The sequence below is a fragment of the Abrus precatorius genome, unplaced genomic scaffold (genome assembly GCF_003935025.1).
Source record: "Abrus precatorius isolate BTA unplaced genomic scaffold, Abrus_2018 Scaffold1, whole genome shotgun sequence".
In the NCBI taxonomy this organism is placed as follows: Eukaryota; Viridiplantae; Streptophyta; class Magnoliopsida; order Fabales; family Fabaceae; genus Abrus; species Abrus precatorius.
Window position 1 is genome coordinate 4,450,196 of NW_020874291.1, and position 8,730 is coordinate 4,458,925.

General features: G+C 37.5%; 2 protein-coding genes across 2 annotated transcripts; both read left to right on the forward strand.

Annotated features, from left to right (window-relative positions):
• Positions 1-492: 492 nt before the first annotated feature.
• Positions 493-2,147, forward strand: LOC113854927 (scarecrow-like protein 8). Its single transcript, XM_027486268.1, has 2 exons — positions 493-1,392; positions 1,518-2,147. The coding sequence occupies exons 1-2, from the start codon at positions 493-495 to the stop codon at positions 2,145-2,147; spliced, it is 1,530 nt and encodes a 509-aa protein (XP_027342069.1).
• A 1,223-nt stretch (positions 2,148-3,370) lies between these two features.
• On the forward strand, positions 3,371-4,343 carry LOC113854935. The gene is made up of 2 exons (XM_027486281.1): positions 3,371-3,752; positions 3,883-4,343. Exons 1-2 carry the CDS (start codon positions 3,371-3,373, stop codon positions 4,341-4,343), a joined length of 843 nt encoding a protein of 280 aa, XP_027342082.1.
• The last annotated feature ends 4,387 nt before the right edge of the window (positions 4,344-8,730 follow it).

An 8,730-nucleotide genomic window follows, 5' to 3' on the forward strand; every position in this document is an offset into this window, starting at 1 on the left:
TAATAATAAATATTTTGTTGATAATTTTAACTATAGTTATTTATTTATTTATATAACAGATAATTTACTACATAAATATATAAAAAATTTATAAGAGAAAATTAATAGTTATTTGATATAAATATAATAATAATAATTATTAATATAAATTTAGTTATTTTCTTATCTTCTAATAAAAATTAATTAATAATATAAATATATCAACTTTTTTTTACTTATAATATATTAACTACTTTTTACTATTGAAATAAAATATATTTTGATCATATTTAAATATAGTATTATTTTATGTAATATAATTTAATAAATCTGATATTAACTAATAACCGACAATATCTACATATTCGAATCTGGGAGAAAGATCATAACAAACGCTAGCTATAAAAGAGTCACTGCATTTCCCATCTAATCTGTGACAAAAGCTTTGTGATCTGAATTCTGAACAAGCCCCTCAATCTTGTTCAAGAAAATCTATTTAGACACCGCAAAGACATGGACGCCGGTTTGACCGCTGCAGTTCCTCATGCACCCAACACAAACCCCAAGTACAGAACTCAAGTGCAACACCAAGAACAAGAACAAGAACAAGAACGACAAACTCTAACCCAGAAACGCAGGTTCGCTCAAATAGAAACCCACAACAACAACAACAACGTTAACAACGACGAGGAGTTGACAGGGACAGGACTTGGGTATTCTTGTTCTTGGGTTTCAAACGATAACAAGACGATGATGATGCATCAACGCTTAATGGAGATGGAAAACCAGCTTCTAGGAGAAAGAGATGACGAAGAAAGGGACGCGGCTTCGACGATTACAAACTCAGAAGTGTATCGGACAATGGAGAGGCTGATGGGTCCCACTCAAACTCCAACTCCCACACAGAACCAGAAACCATTGACATCATCGAAGCAATGGTTGATGGAGGCCGCATCCGCGATTTCACAAGGGAATTTGGATGCTGCGTCCAAGTTCTTACAAATCTTGGCGCTGAGATCATTTTCAAACCTCAATTGGAATGGGAAGAATATCACCAATTCAGATCAACGCTTCACGGCTTCCATGATTTCTGCCCTCAAATCTCGAATGCAACTTCCCCCACATCTGCCCCAACAACTGTTCTCTGTTGAACACGCCGAGTCAACTCGTTTGCTGCTCCATCACTGCTTCTGTTTCAATGCAGCTGTCACGGCTGCAAATATCACAATCCTCCAATCTGCTTTTGACATTCAAAACCAGAAAGTCAATTTATCTGTCGTGGATTTCAATATTGGCAATGGCATGCAATACGTTCAACTGCTCCAATTATTGTCTGTAAACGTCAATGGGATGATCGCCGTCGTCAAGATCACCGCCGTCGTCTTCGCTGAGAGGAGTTTCAACATGTTAGAGGTACAAATTTAATTAAGTAAATAATTGGTCTATTTATGTCCCTGCATGAAAAGAGTGTAACTCTTAATTCAAGAATTGTTGTTCTTATCTCACCTGATTTATGTTTTAATTATTATTTTGAACAGACCATGGTTGGCCCATTGCTCAGACAACTAGCACTCGCACTCGGGATTGTTCTTCTATTCAACGTGGTGACACTCACCAGTGGAATCGCTGAGTTGACTCGCGACTCGCTGGGTTGCGACGCAGACGAAAGGCTTGCGGTTAACTTCGTTTTCACGCTTTCTAAAGTCCCCGACGAGAGCGTTTTGGTGGGGAATCCGCGCGACGAGCTTCTCCGGCGCGTGAAGGCACTCGCGCCATGCGTGGTGACTTTGGCGGAGCAAGAGATGAACGCTAATACGGCGCCGTTTACAACTCGCGTGGCTGAGTCGTGTTCTTATTATGCCGCGCTTTTTGAGTCAATTGAGTCTTACGTGTTCACAGACACAGTGCGAGTGAAGATTGAAACGGGACTGAGTCGAAAGATAAACAACACGATTGCTTGCGAAGGAAGGAATCGCGTGGAACGGTGTGAGGTGTTTGGAAAATGGCGCGCACGCATGAGCATGGCTGGGTACGAGTTGAAAACCTCCACTGAGTCAATTTGTTACCAACTCGCTCCTCCCGAGGGATTCTCTGTCAAGTTGGATAACGGTGCCGTTTTCTTTGCATGGAAGGGAAAAGCTCTCACATTCGCATCTGCTTGGCATTAAGCAACTTCACTCCCCATTTTCTTTTTTATTACTCTATACGTTCACTCTTTGTTGTTATAATATAAAAAACACACTCATTGATGTAACTTTTTATCGGAAGGTATAAGTTACCACTTTTTGTTGTTATAATATAAAATACGCACATTCATTAACAGTCTTCGCTCATCATATTCTTATTTATATTATACCACATTTATCTGTTAGCTTCTGTGTGTTTTTGCTTGCATGCATTGTTATGTTATGTTAATTCCGTGTATATATGGTAATAAAATAAAGACGCTGTATGTACATTTAAATTTCTTGGGAGAGGAAAATTGAATTCTTGAATGGGTTTTCCTTTTCTTGGAGCCGAAAGTAATTTTAGGTTTAGTCTGGTTTCATTCAATTGAGCATTGGCATGCTTCTTCTTTTTCAAAAATCTAGAGAAGCAGGCTTCTCTTGATGCAGGGGCAGTATTTGCATGCAGTTAAAGGACATCGATTTGGAATGTTTGAACTTAATTAAGCTTATAATCAAATATATTTCATATATGATAAATTATGAAATTATTAAAATATACTGAATTGATTTTTTAACCAATGCTAATTATTTTGTATTTTACATTAGGAGTGAAATATGACTTATTTTTTTGTTGTCTCCTTGCATTTTGTTTTATATCTGTATTTCTTACACATATCTTAAGTCCCTCCGTGATGTTGATGTGGTTTGTCACATTATTATTTTACTAGAAGATAGTTTATTCAGAGCCCTGGCTGTAAGGAAAACTTGGAAAGGAGGCTGTTATTTTGTCCACCAAATGTCATGTTGAGGGGGCCAACAAATAAGGTGTTTGCAAAGTGATCCATTTTACACACGTACAAATTGTTAGAAATAATAATTAAAAATAGAGTTTTATATTAGTTACAAATTGAAAAGTTGTGAAGTGAATGTGTGTTAGTGTGAGTTAATGACCATAATTCCTTGGTTAAGAGTAATAATTTTTTTTTTGTAACCATTTGATATTTAAGGAGTAATTATTCTTCAATGTAACTTAAAGGTTGTAATATCACTATTATAAATAGTGAATTATACTCATGTATTTGTGTGACAAAATAATAAAATCCTCCTATTATAATAATTCTTCTCTTTTTACCTCTAACAAAGTGGTATCAAAAGCTCGGTTCGATCTTGAGAGTTGAGAGAAACACTTCAAGAGTTGAGTGAAACACTTTGAAAGTGGAGAGATGACAAACAATGGCCTAAATATGTTTCAATTTCCACGTCTTACTCGAGAAAATTATGATAGCTGGTGTCGACGCATGAAAGCCTTACTAGGGTCTCAAGATGCTTGGGAGATTGTAGAGAAAGGTTATTATAAGCCTCAAGATAAGGCTATTTTGTCACAAAATAAGAAAGATGCTTTGACAAAGCAAAAGAAGAAAGATCAACAAGCACTTGCATTTATTCATCAAGGCTTAGATGAAGCCATGTTTGAGGTAGTGTCTAATGCAACCACAAAAACGAACCTTAAAGGGGTTGACAAGGTCAAAAAGGTGCGTTTACAAACTATACGAGGGGAGTTTGAATCCTTGCGTATGAAGGAAGCTAAACCTATTTCAGATTTTGGTAATAGAGTAATGGTTATTATAAACCAAATGAAGTGATATGGAGAAAAGGTGGAAGATGTTCGCGTAGTAGAAAAAAATACTTTGCTCCTTAACCACAAAGTTTGATTATGTGGTTTGTGCTATTAAAGTGTCAACAGATTTAGACTCAATGTCTGTTGACCAATTGATGGAGAGATTTAATCGAAGACAAGAAGAGCCTTTGGAGCAAGCACTTAAAACCAAAGTCTCTTTGAAAGAAAATGGAGGAGAAAAAAATCAACGAGGACGTGGAAGGGGACATGGTCATGGCCAAGGAAGAGGAAGAAGAGGAGATCATGATAATTTTGACAATAGGGATGATTATCAACCTACTAGAGGTCGTGGAAAAGGAAAAGGAAGAGGCAGAGGCAATTTTGGTAGGACATATGAAAGGAGGTATGATAAATCTAAAGTTGAATGTTTCAATTGTCACAAATATGGTCATTACTCTTGGGAGTGTAGAACAAATGTTGAAGAGAAGGCCAACCTTATTGAAGAGAAAGAAGAAGATGACGAGCCAATATTGTTGCTAGCACTTAACAATGAAGAGAAGCGTGACAAATGCTTATGATATCTTGACAATGGAGCAAGTAATCACATGTGTGGTTATAGGGAAAAGTTTATGGAGCTAGATGAGAAGGTGAAAGGCAATGTTTCCTTTGGCGATTCTTCCAAGGTGCAAATTGTAGCACCTTATAATTATAATTTCTAAATAAAATGAATTTCGTAAAAATGTTAGCAAAATGGAGGTTTTCATTCAAACAGTAGTTCAAAAACTCAATTTTATAAAGTGGTTTATAAAAAGGAAGTGATTACAAGTTTGTTTCATAGCTTGCTACGGGACTCAAATATACATTAAAACTTCCAAAATAAACTTCTAAGTCCTATAACAGTGTCATCCATCCTTCCTTTAGGGGGCCCGGTGCTGATTGTCTTGGTTACCTGAAAAATAAGCATAAGGGTGAGTCTTCTACTCTAGCATAAGCACACAAACAAGCATAAGACTCACCTGAACTATCTCACTCAAGGCACGCAACAACAATCATAGGCAGGTGCGCTCATTGCACGTAGCCACGCTCACGGTGGCACTGTGATCACAGATTTCTGATGCCCTCAACCTCAGGGACTTACTCAGTTATGCTATGGATGGTCAGCCGAATAGCTCCCGCTCCACGAATATAACATGTGCAGTATTGAGCCCCCCAGGCAAAGGTGTTAGTCAGAGGCCGAGTCAGGAGGAGAGTGTGTGGCCTGTGGTGCACCCACGCTCACTGTTGGTGTCACCACCACCCTCTCTTCCCCAAGGTATTACTACCGCCCCTATCTTCCACACCCCTAGTGTATCTCTGAACCATTCATAGTTCCAACACCCAAACACATCATTATTCATTCAATATGCCATCCACACTCATTTTCAACCATTTACATTATTCAAATTGCAATCAAGGGCATGTCGACACAATTTCCTTCATATTACAACCATTTCATCACAATCGTCATACTTACAATCACACACATTTCATTTCACACAAGATTCCAATAAAATCCACCTAGCATTCAATCTTTCTACACCACAATCTACCCATTCGCACTTCTACCATGCCATTCCACACAAAACATACAACATGCCTGAGGTCGGGCACCTCCAGACTCAGTCCAGTGCGTTCAAATCATCAATATATACATTTTCTACTCTCTACTTCTAATATATTACCATACTCAATCAAATAAACTAATTTATAAGAATAACTAGAGCAAAGTCCTCCCTTTACCTCAAAAACGAAGACCCGACACGAAATGTTGATGGAACCACCTCCCCACACGGATTTCGTCCCTAAAGCACATAGAAATCCCAAGGAAACTTAGGGGAAACCTCAGAAAATGAAGGAGAGGGACGAAAACCAAAACCCTAACCATAGAACTTACCTCCAAGAGCTCCAAACACTTTCCCAATCCTCAATCTAGCTTCTAATCGGTCTTGGAGGGGTCCTAAACGGTCGGAATAGGCTGGATGGAGAGAATCGTGGAAGAAGGAAGGGAAAAATCATGAAAATTCCCCACTCTTCGAGCCCTAACCCCCTTCAAATACCCCTCTGGTCGCGACACTCTCGCTACAGCGAAAAAACCAGAGAAAACTGTACTCTAGTTTCTGCAGAATCTCGCTACAGCGAGACTGCACCCAGAAATGCACCCTAAACTGTCGCTCTATTGCTACAGCGAGACGTCTCTCGCTACAGTGAGAAGGCGACAGTCGCATGCCTTCCTCCCAGGGACCTCTCGCTACAGCGAGAATTATCTCGCTACAGCAAGAATGCCCTGCATTAGAACTTAACCTATTTTCTTCAATCCAAATTCCAATCACACACACACATATATAAATACATTTACATATATCTGTATTTACACACACATTCCCATTAAGCTAAAGCACATCCTTACATCCATATCACCATCAAATCAATCAACACACCACAAAATAAAAATATCAATATATATATATATATATATACACACGATTAATTAATAATACAAAACTCGGGGCGTTACACAAATCCAATAAAAAGTACCATTTTAATTTCTTTAAAAGATGGTACTCACAAATTGATTATGGATGTTTATTATGTTCCTAAACTAAAAGGTAATATTTTAAGTTTGGGACAACTTGTTGAGAGAGGATATGAAATCCTTATGAAATATTGTTGTTTGTGGCTTAGAGATCAAAATTCTTACTTGATTGCCAAGGTGTTTATGTCAAGAAACAGAATGTTTATTTTAAACATTGAGACCATTGAAGCTAAATGTTTGAAGACTAGCACAAAAATGAATCATGGTGTTGGCATAAGAGATTTGGGCACTTAAACTTTGGTGCACTCAAGGCTCTAGGAGATGAGAACATGGTGAGAGGGATGCCTTCCATCAACCATCCCAATCAATTGTGCGAAGTATGTCCCATTGGCAAGCATGCAAGGAGGAGTTTTCCTAAAGAAGCCGAATCAAGAGCAAAAAAGCCTCTCCAACTTGTTCACACCGATGTATGTGGTCCAATTGATCCTGCCTCGTTTGGTAAAAATATATATTTTTTGCTCTTTATTGATGATTTTAGCAGAAAGACTTGGGTTTATATTTTAAAGAAAAAATCTGAGGCATTTGTAGCTTTTAAAAATTTTAAAGCACTTGTAGAAAAAGAAAGTGGTTATGAAATCAAAGCTCTACGATCCGATAGAGGTGGCGAATTCACATAAAAGGAATTTAATGAATTTTGTGAAAAATATGGGATTCGTCGCCTTCTAACAGTTCCTAGAACTCCCCAACAAAATGGGGTAGTAAAGAGAAAAAATAGAACTGTTTTGAATATGGCAAGATCTATGTTAAAAGCTAAAAATATGCCCAAGGAATTTTGGGCTGAAGCTGTTACTTGTGCAGTTTATTTGTCTAATCACTCTCCTACAAGAAATGTCAAAGATCAAACACTGCAAGAAGCATGGAGTGGAGTGAAGACAAAAGTTGACCATATTTGAGTCTTTGGGAGCATTGCATATGCTCATGTACCAGACCAAGGAAGATCGAAGCTTGATGATTGGAGTATGAAGTATGTGTTCATTGGCTATGATGCAAACTCAAAAGGCTACAAGCTGTACAACCCAAGCACTGGCAAAATAATTGTGAGTCGAGACGTTGAATTTGATGAAGAAAAAGTTTGGAACTGGGAGAAGGAAGTAAACAACACTTATGATTTTTTCCCATACTTTGAAGAAGGAGATCAAGAAAGAGCCCAACCACCGAATGAGTTTTCTACTCCATCTCTTTCACCAACTTATGAAATCTCATCATTTTCTGAAGAAAGTTCAAGTGAAAGGCCAAGAAAAATGAGAAGTCTCTAAGAAATAAATGATGAAACTGAAATGATAAATGATTTATTTTGTTTATTATTTGTTGATAGTGAACCAATGAATTTTGATGAAGCTATGAAGAACCAAAGGTGGAGAAAAGTCATGGAGGAAAAAATTAAAGTCATTGAAAAAAATGACACTTGGGAACTATCAAATCTTCCCAAGAATCATGAAGCAATTGGAGTAAAATAAGTGTTCAAGATTAAAAAGAATGTCAATGGAGAGGTAGAAAGATACAAAGCAAGGCTCGTTGCTAAAGGCTATAGGCAACAACATGGAGTTGATTATGATGAAGTGTTTGCACCAGTTACTCGCATGGAGACAATTCGTCTTCTTATGTCCTTGACAGCTCAATTGAAATGGAAAATTTTCCAACTTAATGTCAAATTAGCCTTTTTGAATGGTTATCTCGAAGAAAATGTTTTTGTTGAACAACCAATGGGCTTTATAGTCAAGGGACAAAAAGAAAAGGTCTTGAAGCTGAAGAAGGCGTTATATGGATTAAAACAAGCACCGAGGGCAGGGAATAGTCACCTTGATAAATACTTTCAAGACAATGGATTTATCAGTTGTCAACATGAGTATGCCCTCTATGTTAAAACTTTTGATAATGGTGATGTTTTGTTTGTTTGCCTTTATGTGGATGATCTTATCTTTATTGGCAATAATCCATTTTTATTTGAAGATTTCAAGAAAGTTATGTCTTATCAATTTGAGATGATAGATGTGGGGCTTATGTCCTATTACTTGGGATTAGAGGGAAAGCAAATGGAGAATGGTATTTTTGTCTCACAAGAGAGGTACGCAAAAGAAATTTTGGAAAAGTTTAAGATGTTTGATTGCAATCCTGTGAGTACACCCATGGAAGCTGGATTAAAATTGTCAAAGTTTGATGATGGAGAAAAGATAGACCCCACGATCTTCAAGAGCCTAGTGGGAAGCTTAAGGTACTTAACAAGTACAAGGCTTGATATTTTGTATGCAGTTGAAGTTGTGAATTGTTTCATGGAAGCTCCCACCTCTACTCACTTAAAAGCTGCAAAGAGAATTCTTCGTTATTTGAAAGGT